A 16,013-nucleotide genomic window follows, 5' to 3' on the forward strand; every position below is an offset into this window, starting at 1 on the left:
TATTCTGGGAGTTCTAGTTAAACAACAGCTGATTCACCATAGGTAGGAGCACCCATTTTACATTAATAATGGAACCTGTTTTACCCTGTGACACATCACTACAAAGTATACCCGCATCTAGTGCACAAACCCATAGCAAGCAGTTAGCGCTGATCTAATGGAGTCAGATTTTTATACAAACACAGCATTAGGCGAACCTACACTTGATATAAACTGTGTTGTGTTATATTTGTGCTTATAATGCTGTCTATGTGGCTCCAGTTCTCTGTCGCTGCCCTGAATTCCTGACTAGGGTCACAAATGGTAAGATCCGTCTGTGTCAATGAGTTGTGGCCACCTGTGTGACAGTGTGTGACGTGTGTGACAGTGTGTGTGTGTGACCACCGCACCCCTCAGCTGTTGTATATATAGAGGAGCCAACTATCCCATATTTCTTGGCTGCCACAATGAGAGGACCAGGGTTATTCTGCTGCTGCCTGACAGCTCTTCTCCTGCTTGGGGGTGCAGGTAGGAACTTACCCTTTATCATTCATTCATTTTCATATGAAGGAAAATCCTTTCTTGGCACTGTGGTTCCAAAGTGTCAAGCAGACAGAGAGAGTGGGTGATTAGAAGGGGTGAATATGGAGCTTTCTGCTGAGCTAAAGCATTTTCATGCCAAAGTCGTAGTATTTTAGGGTGCGGGGGATTCCTAATGGGCAAGGTGTATGTGAGTACCTAGTGGATAACTTTACAAATGATATATATAGGCAACCAGTGGCTCTCTGGCTGTTGTTAAACTACAACACCCAGCTTCCTTAGTCAGCCCTCTGGTCTGGGTGGGATGTTGAGTTGAATAGGCGGAGGGCTGCAGACTGGATACCTCTTACAAATAGAGAACATCTAACAGCTGGTGTGTAATATAAGAAATTAGTTGTGGTTGTAGCACCCTCTTTAATCCGATAATCGTTTTTTACCCTAAAACCTGCCCTATTTAAACATAATTCTAAAATATATCAGATAAGTTTCAAATGCTTGACCCTAGATAAATGTAACCTCCATAAATGTAACTTAAGTAAAGAGCACCATGCCGAGTTATGACCTTCAATATTTTTGCCCACAAATGTGATCATAAGACGTAGCTATATATCCCTAGATGCAATTCCTGGATCATTAAGAGTCTATAGATTACAGAGTGAAAGCTACGTGTGGTAACTATTTTCTGATTAAACATCATTGTGCGGTTGCAATATTTTCCCTAATGATAAATACCGCCCTTCCTATCCCTAATAACTTAGCATACAACTTACTGACCAGCTCCTGTTTGGTTATAAAAAAAACCAGGGACAGTTCCAGGGACAGAAAATAAAAAATCAGGGACTGTCCCAGCAAAAGTAGAAAACACTTGGAGTTTCTGGGTTGGGCTGCAGTATAAAGTTTCAGGGGGGTTCTCTAGTACAAATGCGTTACAGTTGTCCTTTTCCCTAACCCTGAACAGTATGCATTTTACCTTCTCAGCAGAATGCTAATTAAATTCGTCAGATGGAACTGTGAGAAGGTGTTAAATGACCGACTGCTTTCAGTTATGCAACAGGACTGTGGCTTTTCACTTCAATATCAAAGGGGTCACTGCGTTTCCCTCTCTTCTCATAGCAGTAACTTCTATAGAAATATGTTGGGATTCATTAGGAATACATATATTATCTTTCAAATGGGGTTTTTATAAAGCTGCAAGGCAGAATCTTTCTATTTAAATACAGGGGTGGGGGATATTATTCTAGCACAGCACGCTGGGCACATACTGTATGTACATGTGTAAGCATTTTGTGTTTCCTCTGCTTAGAGTCACCCCTCGTTACATGGCTTCCATGATTATTTTAGTAAGATTTATAGATCACTTCACTTTGTGCTCTGTTAACAGGTACATTGTACATATTAAATCAGGCCTCTTTGGTGGGAGCAGTTTGCCATAGGATAATGGCATGTAGTGTTGTTTGAGGTGCATTGAGTGACAAATTTTGAAAAGTGGGTGCAAAGTTACTGAAGCCCCCCCACTCCCACCATTGACTTCTACTAAAATTGCCTGGTCATACCATTTGCCATTGTTGCAAAATGAACCTATTTCTAGGTATCTGTTGCCTAACTCAGTGTTTTTCAACCTTTTTTGGGCAAAGGCACACTTGTTTCATAAAAAAAAATCACGAGGCACACCACCATTAGAAAATGTTAAAAAATGTAACTCTGTGCCCAGCAGCAGTGCCCCCCTAGTACACTGGTGCCCAGCAGCAGTGCCCCCCTAGTACATTGGTGCCAAGAGCAGTGCCCCCCTAGTACATTGGTGCCCAGCAGCAGTGCCCCCCTAGTACATTGGTGCCAAGAGCAGTGCCCCCCTAGTACATTGGTGCCAAGAGCAGTGCCCCCCTAGTACATTGGTGCCCAGCAGCAGTGCCCCCCTAGTACATTGGTGCCAAGAGCAGTGCCCCCCTAGTACATTGGTGCCCAGCAGCAGTGCCCCCCAGTACATTGGTGCCAAGATCCAGCCCCCCTAGTACATTGGTGCCCAGCAGCAGTGCCCCCATAAGTCAGTGTGCCCCGTGGCCCCCCCTAATACATTGGTGCCCAGCAGCATTTTACTCTTCGGCGGCTTCAGCAGCATCTTCCCCTCACGCGCGCCGCCTCTGCACTTCTGCCTACACGCGACCGCACACAGGCCCTTTTATAACGTTGCGCCCCGTGCGTACTGACGTCACCCGTACACACGGGGCGCAACCAATGACAGGGCCCGGATTTTTTTTTTTGAAAGTAAAAATTGCGGCCCTGCCTACGGCACACCAGGCAACATCTCGCGACACACTAGTGTGCCGCGGAACAGTGGTTGAAAAACGCTGGCCTAACTATTGCTGCAGAAAAGCCTTTGTCAGGAAATACAAGCTTAAGGGGAAGGTTAGGGGCACACTGAGCCCACTTCTTGATTATTTAAAAGCATGTCACTCAAAGTGCTCAACAAAGCATATTGTGCTATTTCTCTGGATATCATAACAAGCTGCTTGTGGTGGTAGTTGGACCTACAAATGGTAAAATGTTCTCATTCATTCATTTGCTTCTTTTAGCCAAGTAATGTTAAGGTATATAAATTACCTCTACTAGGGCCTGCACATATTACATATGCCTAGGATTTTCCATTTGGTAATGTAAAGGAGTCATAACACTAGCAGGGCCCTAACTAAATTCTGCACAGACCCCACCACTAGTCTATGTGAAACTCCCCTGACAAAAGGTGCAGTTGCTATCAGTCAGCAAGCTGGAAAGCATGAAGGCCCCTGATATACTGAGATACTATTTCTGGGATTACACCACTTCAGGAATATCACAAACCAGCTTGTTACATGAACCACAAAGCTCTATAGTTTCACTGAACTGTAGCTATTTAATCTAAGGGAAAAAGCTAGAAAGGCTCACGATATTGCCTTTTACACAACAGACTACGGTATTATATTTTCTGTGTCTACTCATGTCCCCCAAATAATTCAGGAAATCAGATCTCCCGGCTCGATTCAAACTGACCCTGCATTAATCCATCTCTGACTGCAGAGCCATTTAGTTCCTACCACCTTTCCCCAGTACAACCAGTCACATGCCCTTTCAATGTCACCCACTATGCACTTCACAGGAGCCCTCTCGGTTTAGATTACAGAAGGCTGCACATACCACTTGGCCAATGACTATAGAACATAGACGCAAGGAAAGCGCAGGACAGTGCTGAAGATAGCTTTATAGTCAACATACTACTGATTGCTGTAGTCTTCATTGGAAAGGATTAGCGAATGTATAATGCTCGCCATGGACTAGATTGCTGACTAGTCGGGAAAACAGTCTGATAGGGTACTAGGCATAAAATATGGGTATCCAAAGGTTGCTCGCTGGTTGATCATCTATGCTAAAAAGCATTAAACCTTTTTTAATATGTTTAAATTGGCTCAACATTTCTATACAAAAAAAGTATTACTGTTCATGGTAGTGGCCCTTTATAATTTTTTAGAGATTTTTTAAAAATTTTCTTGATCCTGATAGTAGGGAGAGATGGTGCCTATAGTAGCAGTGGGATAATAGCCTCTGGGAAGGGACTGTGGCTGTGGGATAGCAGGTATAGTAGGGAGAGATGGTGCCTATAGTAGCAGTGGGATAATAGCCTCTGGGAAGGGACTGGGGCTGTGGGATAGCAGGTATAGTAGGGAGAGATGGTGCCTATAGTAGCAGTGGGGGGATAATAGCCTCTGGGAAGGGACTGGGGCTGTGGGATAGCAGGTATAGTAGGGAGAGATGGTGCCTATAGTAGCAGTGGGGGGATAATAGCCTCTGGGAAGGGACTGTGGCTGTGGGATAGCAGGTATATTAGAGAGAGATTGTGCCTATAGTAGCAGTGGGGGATAATAGCCTCTGGGAAGGGACTGTGGCTGTGGGATAGCAGGTATAGTAGGGAGAGATGGTGCCTATAGTAGCAGTGGGGGGGATAATAGCCTCTGGGAAGGGACTGGGGCTGTGGGATAGCAGGTATAGTATGGAGAGATGGTGCCTATAGTAACAGTGGGGGGATAATAGCCTCTGGGAAGGGACTGTGGGATAGCAGGTATAGTAGGGAGAGATGGTGCCTATAGTAGCAGTGGGGGGATAATAGCCTCTGGGAAGGGACTGGGGCTGTGGGATAGCAGGTATAGTAGGGAGAGATGGTGCCTATAGTAGCAGTGGGATAATAGCCTCTGGGAAGGGACTGGGGCTGTGGGATAGCAGGTATAGTAGGGAGAGATGGTGCCTATAGTAGCAGTGGGATAATAGCCTCTGGGAAGGGACTGGGGCTGTGGGATAGCAGGTATAGTAGGGAGAGATGGTGCCTATAGTAGCAGTGGGGGGATAATAGCCTCTGGGAAGGGACTGTGGCTGTGGGATAGCGGGTATAGTAGGGAGAGATGGTGCCTATAGTAGCAGTGGGGATAATAACCTCTGGGAAGGGACTGTGGCTGTGGGATAGCAGGTATAGTAGGGAGAGATGGTGCCTATAGTAGCAGTGGGGGGATAATAGCCCCTGGGAAGGGACTGGGGCTGTGGGATAGCAGGTATAGTAGGGAGAGATGGTGCCTATAGTAGCAGTGGGGGGATAATAGCCTCTGGGAAGGGACTGGGGCTGTGGGATAGCAGGTATAGTAGGGAGAGATGGTGCCTATAGTAGCAGTGGGGGGATAATAGCCTCTGGGAAGGGACTGGGGCTGTGGGATAGCAGGTATAGTAGGGAGAGATGGTGCCTATAGTAGCAGTGGGGGGATAATAGCCTCTGGGAAGGGACTGGGGCTGTGGGATAGCAGGTATAGTAGGGAGAGATGGTGCCTATAGTAGCAGTGGGGGGATAATAGCCTCTGGGAAGGGACTGGGGCTGTGGGATAGCAGGTATAGTAGGGAGAGATGGTGCCTATAGTAGCAGTGGGGGGATAATAGCCTCTGGGAAGGGACTGTGGCTGTGGGATAGCAGGTATAGTAGGGAGAGATGGTGCCTATAGTAGCAGTGGGGGGATAATAGCCTCTGGGAAGAGACTGGGGCTGTGGGATAGCAGGTATAGTAGGGAGAGATGGTGCCTATAGTATCAGTGGGGGGATAATAGCCTCTGGGAAGGGACTGGGGCTGTGGGATAGCAGGTATAGTAGGGAGAGATGGTGCCTATAGTCAGGGCCGCCATCAGAAATCACGGCGCCCCTCACAACAAGATTTTCTGGGCCCCCCCTCCTCCCACACTCCCAATGGCCCCTCCCCCAGTGACCCCTCCCATCAATACAAAGGACATACAGACATTGGTAGCCAGGGCCCCCCTAAAACATTGGTGGCCAGGGGTTACGTTTTACATTGGTGCCAGGGCAGGTACCCCCTAAATCAATGCTGGCCAGCCCAGGGCCCCTAAAACATTGGTGCTCCCCCCAAATTACTCATACTATGGCCTGCCCTCTGCTGCTTCCTTCCGCATCCTTCGGCTCCCCCCCAGCGTCCTCCGGCTCCCCCCCAGCGTCCTCCTGTTTCTTCCAAGGCCACCCAAGCATTCTCCTGCCCCCCCCCCAGCATCCTCCTGCTTCCCTCCAGGCCCCTCAAAGCATCCTCCTGCTCCCCCCAAGCATCCTCCGGCTTCCCCCAGGGCACCCCCAGCATCCTCTGGCTCCCCCCAGCATCCTCCTGCTTCCCCCAGGGCCCCTCAAAGCATCCTCCGGCTTCCCCCAGGGCCCCCCCCAGCATCCTCCGGCTTCTCCCAGCATCCTTCAGCTTACCCCCAGGGCCCCAAAGTATCCTTCAGCTTACCCCCAGGGCCCCCCAAGTATCCTTCAGCTTACCCCCAGGGCCCCCCCAGTATCCTTCAGCTTACCCCCAGGGCCCCCCAAGTATCCTTCAGCTTACCCCCAGGGCCCCCCCAGTATCCTTCAGCTTACCCCCAGGGCCCCCCCAAGTATCCTTCAGCTTACCCCCAGGGCCCCCCAAGTATCCTTCAGCTTACCCCCAGGGCCCCCCAAGTATCCTTCAGCTTACCCCCAGGGCCCCAAGCACCTTACATTTCCTGGCACCCAGCTCGGCGATGTCCTCCTCTATGTGCCGCGGCTCTCTGCTACTTCCGTGCTTTTATAAGGTTGCGGCCCGTGCGTGTGACGTCACGGGCGCAACCTTATAAAAGCAAAGATGCGGCAGCGAGCCGCGACATAAAGAGGAGGATTAGACTAAAGACAGGGCCCGGGCTTGAGGAAAGGGGGCCCGAGCTAAGGAAACTCTAGCGTGGCCGGGCCCCCTTTAAAGCTCGGGCCCGGGACGATCGTACCCCCTGTGCCCCCCTGATGGCGGCCCTGCCTATAGTAGCAGTGGGGGGATAATAGCCTCTGGGAAGGGACTGGGGCTGTGGGATAGCAGGTATAGTAGGGAGAGATGGTGCCTATAGTAGCAGTGGGGGGATAATAGCCTCTGGGAAGGGACTGGGGCTGTGGGATAGCAGGTATAGTAGGGAGAGATGGTGCCTATAGTAGCAGTGGGGATAATAGCCTCTGGGAAGGGACTGGGGCTGTGGGATAGCAGGTATAGTAGGGAGAGATGGTGCCTATAGTAGCAGTGGGGGAATAATAGAGCCAAGGTGGCCATACACAGGGCATATTTCAGCTGCCAATTCGGACCAATTTGGCAGCTTATCTGTTCATGACGGGCCAACCCAACTGATATCTAGCCTAAAATTGTCCAGATCTCGATCGGGCAGGTTTGATTTTCCATCAGACTGGGGACCACATCGGCTCGTTGATTTGATCCCCAACCCAACGACGCCTATGCTCACCATTGTAATTCGAACATTTGGCCCTAGGGCCCTTTAGGTAGGCATATCGGGATAAGAACCGCTCGCTTGACGACCTCACTAAACAAACAAATCTTCCCGTGTATGGCCACCTTTAGGCTATCAGAAAGACTAAACTTACTGTTTCTCTAAACTGATTTAAGACAAATTGACATGCTTTAGGTGAAGTAGAATGACTAAGCCTATAGGTTGCATATTGGATTTCATTGATTGAAGGTTGTGGCTCTGGCGTTTTATTTGGTTAAGTTTCAGGATCATTGATTCATCATCTTTTTTTTGTGGCTGTGGTTTGTGGTAACCCTGTTTCATATTTATGATCTCCAAAAACTATAAACCACGATGAACCAATAACAGGCGGAGCAGTCTTTAGTGGGCGTAACCACCCCAAGCATCATGGCGTAGCACTTGTATTCAGCCTCTCTCCCAATGTACAGTCAGTCAGCTTCTGGTGTAAGTTTAAATCTATCTTTTAGTTGATCCAGAGAAGTAAAAATGAACTCATGGTAGTCAGAATGAAATTTGGGATGGGGGTTTATGGAAGATCTGATCTCTACTGTTTTTCTGTAATGTATATATATATTGTAGAGTAGAAGTCATTCTTTATTATTTATGTAATTTCCTCTACATCAAGATTCCACCAATTTTAGACCTTTTATTACCTATCATTACCTGCAGGAGACAGACATACTTAACCACGTGATTATGAACGTAGGCTAACTTGTTCTGGGTTGTTATAAATGCCAGGCAATGTAGAGTTAGAGCTTAGTCAGTCATGAGACTGGAAAGTCGGGAGACTATAGAATTGAAAGACTGCAAGGATTTCCCATGACGGTATGGTTTCCTTATCTACCGTACCCTGCATGTCCGCCAAAGCGGTTGGCCAATCAAAAAGAGGTTTATTACAGCAGGCATTACTGAATGTACAGAGGTATGTAGAAAGGAATATATTTTCCACATAGTGTAGGGATACAACACTACCCATATATCCTCCTGAAACAGAAAACCAATAACGTCCTCCCCGGGTGGGCTTCAAAGGGGCTTTTTGACCTTTTGCAAAGAGCAAGCGTCAGATGTAGGTTTGAGAATTTCAGCTTCCATTGCAATAAAACCCTGTCTGTCTTAGCTAGTGGTGGGGCCCACGGCAGAACAGCACAGCCACATATTAATATATATATATTATTAAGGCTATCTACATATTATACATAATATAATAGAAAGAGTGCCGCACACACAGGGACTTGATACAAAAGAAAAAGTGTTTTTAATTGAAAAAATTCCAACGTTTCGAGCACAACCAGTGCTCTTCCTCAGGGACAATGGTTGTGCTCGAAACGTTGGAATTTTTTCAATAAAAACACTTTTTTTTTTGTATCAAGTCCCTGTGTGTGCGGCACTCTTTCTATTATATTTTTGTTTTTGACCTGCACCAAGGGCATTTGGACTTGTATAGGGTGTGCTCCTCCCTGTGTACTACATATTATACATATATATTGTTATTAAGCCTAACCATCTATGGCCGCATCTGTTGATACAGAGTGTTAGTGTCGTTTTCACGCCCTACTGATGCCATCCTGCCTTACAGTTATATTTCCTGGAACCCTGTTATGTCTCCCAGTAGCCAGTAGACAAAACAAACCCTGTGGCTGGCTAAAGGGTAGCCGGTTTAAAGAGCCCAGTTGGGGCCCCGATGCTTACTGCTGTAGCCTGCACAAGTAGAAGTTGTCCTTCATGCTTCATAATCTAATAATTGCTCTCAAGGCTTGACTAGCTGAATTAATCAGAGGGTCCAGTTCTAGCGATTCCAGGCTGCCTGGTGTAGCAGGACTCTAACCCATTGCATAATAGGTAAAATAATACAAGGCGGCTGCTGCCGGGCTATCCCCTATTTATACTGAAGTGCTGGGCTCACCATTTTCACTGTAAATGATTTTGAGCATCCAAAAGAAAACATGATGATTGGGAAGCCTGCAATATCTCCCTCCCTGCATGCTTATGAGCTGGCTTGGCCATACCCTTGCTCGCCCTTGGTTAATTTTAGGCTGCTCTCTGCTCCCCCGGGCTCAGGATGCCTAGCAAATGATTCTAGTGAGCTGGCTAATAATGGAAACACTGCTGTAACCAGATACCTAACGCTAAGCACTACCACATCCCTATGCTCCAGTCCCGGCTTCAGTTCTGCCCTCCTCTGTCCCTGCATGGTCAACATGTCTTTATCCTGCAACCCCCCCTTTCTACAGTCACACTTGCCCACAGCTGCTCTGTTCTCACACTGTCACACTGCACACTTGTGGCCCCTGACTCTATCCTTTTAAGGTTATATTTCACTCTCTGCCTTTATGTTCATCGGCAGTGACCAGCTGGGGCTTATTCTGGAGATGCTGAACATTTAGGTGGCCTGTAGTCTGTGTTTCCAGTCCAGCAGATGCATTTTAACAGACACATTGAGCTTGGCTTGTGTCCACTGTAGGTTTGTGGGAAAGACCAAAGAGACGGTGTAATGTATAAGGCATCAGAGTGGCCCTTGGGGGGGCTGAAGGTACAAATGACACGTTACACTATGTACTAATTCTCATCTTTGTTAAGCCCAAAGTGCTAATTTACTATTTAAAATACAATTGATGAATACAGAATTAATCTGACCAGTGTTCTAAATAAGGATACAGATTATATACCATTCATTTAACATTCTGTTGGCTTGAATTAACAAAACAACAGAGAGGCAGCCATATTAGTTTCTCATATTGTATCCATCCATTTGGACCTTAGGCTGATATATCGTGGCTGGCTGGTTACTAGTGCCACCTTAACTGGCATTCAGGCTGAGCAGAAAGACACATATATAAGAAGAACCATATTTATGTATTGGTGTCTGCTTTAAAGGGATAAGGTTGCTTTTTACCCATTTTTTTCACATCTGCTGAAGTGTTCAGTCCTCTGCCCAATCAGATATTTACAACATGGACATTCAGTGAGGCAACTTTCCCACCAGTCTTACTGTAACCTTGTGAGTGACACCTGTTCTGGTTTGTGAGACGTCTTGCACTGAGCATCGATGGTGACCAAGATAGCTCCTGTAATCAGTGGAGATCCCTGTCAGTGGACGGGAGTGGGATTGCCCTGTCGTGAGAGGGGTTGCCTCGGTGTTTATGAGTGACTCAGTCTTAAAGGGGACATACACATTCCGAAAAAACTCCACCACTTTATTTAATGTATTTCTCCTAAGTTGGCATCCCAAGCACATGCATAACAATTCTGCAAGGAGAATTTGCCTACTGTAATTAGATTAGACTACCCTGCCCCACTTTAGGTATATTTTATATTTATAAAATGAAAAAATGCCAGATAGTGAGCACAGTTACAGTAAGACACAGGCTATGGTGAACTATAGGAAAGTTTTAGTGCTGATTTAAAAAATCCTATTCTTAAAGACTATAGCTCCCATTATGATTTATTTCTGGATAATAAGCTGGAGTATGGTGGAGTTTTCTAGAAGTGTGACTGGAATAAGCTGGCCTATACGTTATACACAACAAGTTATTGACCTTTGGGCTGTTGGTAGATTCTGAAAATTGTCTGAAAAACTGACTACAATGGCATTGCTCATCCAGACAATTACTTTTAGTCCAAAATCAACCAGTGTATGTCTAATGACAGGCATTACATGCTGGTTGTTCACTGTGTCCGCAGTAAAAATGCCACTTGGAGAATTAGTCTTAGGGTGAAGACACACTGAGCTACTTAGTAGCAGCTACTTGTGACAGCTACTAAATGCCAGAAAATACCCTGCCATAGACTGAGAATTGCCTCTTGTAAAACACATGTAGAAACGATTGTCAGTAAATGATCAGCATGGTCTATTTTAGTAGCCACGACAAGTAGCTGCTACTAGTAGCTCTGTGTGTCTTCACCCTTACCGTTGAAGCTTCTTCCTAAGATAAAGATATGTTTGTGGGGTCCAGGTTTCTATAGCTTTTGTCTATGTACAATTTTGGCTAAAATCAGCCCTACAAAGTGCAGGGTCTACCCAGGTTTGTTTTTTAGTAGTGACCACTGATCTTGCCTTACTGCTGTCATCTTGCCCTACTACATCTGCTAACCCCAATCTTTTAACAATCTGCTTGCCCAGGGCAATTACCTCTTTGGCATTTCTCTATGGAAAATTCTAGCCCCCCACAAAAATCTTGCACTGACTGCAGGAAGAAGTTACTGTAGAGCCCTGAGGAAGTGGGAACCCCCTCCTCCTTCTGGATATGAGCATCTGTTTTAATAACAGTAATTATGTAAGAGGATATGTGGCACATCCCTTGGAAATGGCAAGAGGTCCCCACAGCTTGGCGCATATTAGACTTGCAAGGGTATTCCCTTATGGTATTAGGTGCCATTTGTTCTCAGAGCAGGGCAAATGATAGCAGTGGATGATCCCTAGCTAATACACAGCTGCAGTTGGATGTGGTAAGTATATCCAACCATCAGAATGGAACACTAACTTTGTGTCATCAGTGGGATAATTATCCAGCCCTGGCATTTAAAATATCCTTTTATACCTCTGCTGGAAAAAACTGGTAGTGGATCAGTATCTCACTGGGAGTTTGCTGGCATTAAGTAGCCCTAAGTTATTAGGGAGTGTGGGTGGGACAACTAAGACTGTAGAGGGGCCAGCACCCAAGGGGGCTGTTTGACAGAAATGTTTTATCCCCTTCTTTTGAGGCAGCAATATATACACATACCATCCCTATTCCCTGGGCATAAAACGCAACATCTAGGCCCTGGTGTAGCTTACAAGTGGTCTGTGGACGATTGGCCATGACGATTCAGTTGAATGGGGCCCCCAAGACTCTTTGTGTCAAGAGATCTGTACAGCCTGCGTTATATCCCCCAATATCCAATATATCTACACCACATGTAGCAAACTTGGTATGCTATGTTGCTGCTTTTAGGGCTGTGACACACGGGAGATTCTTCGGGAGAATCTTCCTTGTCGCGGGCGACTAATCTCCCCGAAATGCCATCCCACCGGCTAGAATGTACATTGCAGATGGGATGGCATACGTGGTACCGCAATTAGTCGAAGTTGTTGAAGTTTCCTCTCAAAGCCACTTCTGCAACTTCGGCAAATTGCACCGCTGTGTATGCCATCCCACCGGCGATTTACATTCTAGCCAGTGTAGATATTGTTTGCGGCAATAATGCCACAGCTCTCATACTGCTGCCTACTATAACTCCCAGCATCCATTCACAGCTAAAGGTTTCTGGGTTAAAGCTCAGAACAGCCATGTGTGTGTATACCATACTGGAACAGATGAGGCTCCGTTGTGGGATGGTCATAAATGCTTTTAGGTCTAAGCAAATTGGTTTATTGTAGTTCCGAATAAAATGCCTGTAAATATTTTATATGTTTGTTTGAAAGACTGTGAAACATCAGCCTGTGCTATTAACGGCCTATACACATGCACAAGGGGCCAAAGGGAAACCTTGCTAATGCAGGAGGTCATTTTATGGATATGATTTATTAAGAGACAACTTGGCACGCTTTATAACAAGTTCCCCTGGGGGGGTGCCCATATCTAAGACTTGTTCCTCTTACCTGACTGGTTTAACTGCTTGCTGGCTGTAGCTCATAAATTCTATGGCGCCGAATGTCAGGGACTTCACTGCAGGCACTGTAGATTCTACTTTTGATCTATATGGGGTCACTGGAAAGTAAAAAGAACTCCTCAGACAAGGGGCTAATGCAATATATAATAAAATGCAAGATTAAAATGTCTTAATGGGACTAGTTGCCATTTTTATAAAAATATTTGTGTTAATTCCCACTGACTAACAGGAGGATAATAACTTACATAAGGTGTGACCCAGCAGTTTATTGTGGGGTTGTGGATGTCATGCCATGATGGTGTTTCTGCAAAGAATACATGATCCCAGCAGTACCAAGTATTTATATGCCAACTTTCTGAGCTAAGACTATTTTGTGTACATGTATATGCTACAGATAACCCTCTCCTAGGTGGAAAAAAAACAACATTGTAAGGCTGGTCCCCAAACATTCCACTAGGTCTCCAGAGAGATACATTGCTTTGGAAAGTGGACCCCCTTGTCCCTGCTCCATTAGCACCTTCACCTCTATCTGGAGTCTCTGACATCAGGTTCTCATGAGGGCTAGTCACAATATCAAGTTGAGTTTATTCGCCTAGCAAATTTTACCCCCAGCCTGGTTTTTCTATGATCACTCAAAAACAATATTATTGATGTTCTCCACACGGCCCTTTTGCACCTCCTATAGTACCCTCAGCAAAACAAAAGCTTTCCTTATTAACTGTGCACTCATTAAATATCATTCATAGAATTCTCATTAATCATTGTTGTCTCAGCATCAGAAAGCCAAGCAATGAAGCTGCTGCCTCCCTTTCAGCCTTGCTGTGCCACAAGGGCACGGAAGGAGCTAAATTGAATCTGCATGACGGATATTTTAATGCATGCGGATAATTCTTTCTCCCGATGCTGAGTGTGTACCGAATGTAACTGTAAGATGTCAGCCTTGACCTCTGAGGCATACTTTTCCCATAATCTTCCTGGGTCGAGCTGCTGAATGCCACTGATACAAAACCAGCAGAGCTGGTGACAGAGGTATTTTGAGTGAACGGGATCTGACCTGCAAGTAAAGCAGTATTTTCAGCAGGACAGAAGTATCAGTAGCCTACATTAGAATGCCTGAGGGTACTAATTGCAGTCTGCGCCCCCAGCTAATTGTCCTTTTTGGTATTTAATGCATTTGTACTTAGAAAGGAAAATGCCAACCAGGAGCCTGATTTGCTGATGAATCAAATGCTGGCCATTTTTCTTCCTGTAGGGACAATACCTCACTTTCCCTTCCTTCTGCTATCTGGCATTGCTTCCTTTAAGTTTATTATCCACAAGGAGTCCTGGGTTTTTCTTCATCAAGAACTCACCTATCTTAGTGCCATTAAAGCAGTAGACATATACTGGAGGGCCAGGAGAAGTGGCAGGAGGGCTCAACCTAAAGTGAAATAAGGGTAAGATTTAGGGAGAATGAGTATTTGCTATGAAAGCCGTGTATGAACGTCAGCTGGGGTGAGGTTTTGGCTGAAAACTCATTTGCTGTCCTAGATGTTCTCAAAACTATGGCTAATTTTCTCATACATCTCTGTTTACCTGTAACCTTATGAATGAGGCCTGAACTGGGATTCAAAATAGACCTTGGCATTTCAAATACTCACCCCCTGCCGGCACACTAAATAGTAACTGTCTATGGCATCTTACAGCAGCCCCTCTGGCATTTGCCAGGATCTAAGTTTGCCAATCCGGGCTGAACTTTGGGGGGGGGGCCTGACCATATGCAGGACCTCCAAGGGGGCTTGAACTGAAAATGTAACCACTGCATTAAAAGGTATAAGTAGCCTGCAGATCTTTAAAACCCAAGTGCATAACATAACATTTAGCTACACATCTGTCCCTTACACTCAGATTACTAGTTTGTCCAGACCCCCTTGAAAAGATGGCACATCATAGATGGATTGAATCATTCTGCATAGTTTTGTATCTCAGCAAGGCATACATGTCCTGTGTAATGTCAAATGGGCCGCCATGGCCACAGTGGCTCCTCAGGGTGGAAAGCTAGCTTAACCCCTGCACCCATTATTATCATGCTGCATATATATTATATATATATATATATTAATCTGTGTGGCTGATCTTGTTTTCTGCATTATTCACTGTGGCTAATACGGCTAATAAAAATTAGTGATACAGTAGGTTTGCAATGTAAAGCATGTGTCACCCTGGGTGCACGTTTAATCCCCCTGGCATTTGAGGTGTTAAAGTATTCGGTCATTTTAACTCTTTGGCAGCCAGGGTGCAGCAGTTTGGGATTACCCATATGGTGCCAGGGGATGGGGACTGTGTGACACCAGACCTGCTGTTTCTTCTAGGCTATTTTTTGTTCCTGTGTCGGACACCTGCTATGGATTGTCACATTATGCTGGTGGGGGGAGCACCTCACAGCTGAATCAGCTTTAAAGGGATACTGTTGTCACATAATTACTCTTTTTTAACAAATCTATTTCTTTTTTACACTTGGTTTAATAAAGCTGTGTTATTGTAGTCATATTAGAGTTTCAGGTTTCATGTACTGATGTACTCAGTGGCTCACTTAGGCTAACGTCCCATGAACGAGTTAGTCACCCGCGGTAGATCTCTGCTTCCACGGGCGACTAACCACTTCAAAATGCGTTTCCACCAGCAACAATAGGAGTTGCCGATGGAAAGGCCTACGCATTGCTTCAGGTTTTTGAAGTCATGCGAAATTTCCCCCTGCAGGCAACTTTGTGCGACTTCAGGAAGCTGAAGCAACGCAAAGGCCTTTCCACTGGTGACTCCTATTGTTGCTGGTGGAAAGGCATTCCGAAGCAGAGATCTACTTGCTCCGTGGTACATTAGCCTAGAACCTCTTAGCCACATACAGTTATCAGGTACTACCAGGAAAGGGTGCTCTTATTGAGCAAGGTAATGGGAGGAAGCAGCGGCCAGGAAAGATGATTTTGGGCAGGGGGGTAAAATTTTGGGGGGCCATGGCTAGAATGGGGGCTGCACACAAAAGGTGTGTGAGAAAATGCCAGGGAAGAAAGGGCTGATCCTTCCCATATGTATCCTGATAAG

General features: G+C 45.9%; 1 protein-coding gene across 3 annotated transcripts in view; it reads left to right on the top strand.

The window, feature by feature from the left end:
* Nucleotides 1–405: 405 nt before the first annotated feature.
* Nucleotides 406–16,013, top strand: part of srl (sarcalumenin) — a 35,659-nt gene continuing 20,051 nt past the window's right edge. For 2 of the 3 annotated variants that reach the window (XM_012971246.3, XM_004918027.4), the window contains exon 1: nt 414–507. In XM_012971246.3, the coding sequence (XP_012826700.2) occupies nt 447–507 (61 nt within the window). In that variant the 5' untranslated portion in view covers nt 414–446. Of the gene's footprint in view, nt 508–16,013 lie in introns of all 3 variants that reach the window. The other variant, XM_002932431.4, reaches the window with a different exon arrangement.

Source organism: Xenopus tropicalis, chromosome 9 (genome assembly GCF_000004195.4).
Source record: "Xenopus tropicalis strain Nigerian chromosome 9, UCB_Xtro_10.0, whole genome shotgun sequence".
NCBI classification, from domain to species: domain Eukaryota; kingdom Metazoa; phylum Chordata; class Amphibia; order Anura; family Pipidae; genus Xenopus; species Xenopus tropicalis.